The sequence below is a fragment of the Myotis brandtii genome, unplaced genomic scaffold, assembly GCF_000412655.1.
Source record: "Myotis brandtii unplaced genomic scaffold, ASM41265v1 scaffold632, whole genome shotgun sequence".
NCBI lineage: Eukaryota > Metazoa > Chordata > Mammalia > Chiroptera > Vespertilionidae > Myotis > Myotis brandtii.
This window is the reverse complement of record NW_005370419.1, coordinates 222146-222458: the sequence shown is the minus strand read 5'-3', so window position 1 is coordinate 222458 and position 313 is coordinate 222146. Positions and strand designations below refer to the sequence as shown.

Genomic DNA, 313 nt, shown 5'->3' with positions numbered 1-313 from the left:
AGCTGTGCCCGGCGGCCCTGAGGGCCTGCCCTCCCCTGCCCCCAGCTGGAGTGACCCTGGAGCCACCAAACAGGCCTCCTGACCTCCTGTGACGGCCGAGTCCTACCTGAGCCGTGGCTGTCAATGAAGCCGCGGATGGACTGGAACTCAGCTTCCGGAACATTCTGGAACCGTTTCACCAGATCTCTCTGCAGGGCCAGGATCTCAGGCAAGAACTTCACGAGTCTCAGCTCTGCCTCCTGGAGAGGGAAGGCCATCCGTCCATCCGTCAATCTCTCACCTGCCAGGAAAGTGCCACGGGGGGCGGGGCTGC

General features: G+C 63.6%; 1 protein-coding gene across 1 annotated transcript in view; it reads right to left on the bottom strand.

The window, feature by feature from the left end:
• The window catches only part of RNF213 (ring finger protein 213), a gene marked incomplete at its 5' end in the record, with an annotated part of 65748 nt that overhangs the window by 6614 nt on the left and 58821 nt on the right, over nt 1-313 (bottom strand). Inside the window, 1 exon segment of the mRNA XM_014528383.1 lies at nt 107-239. Within this exon segment, the coding sequence (XP_014383869.1) occupies nt 107-239 (133 nt within the window).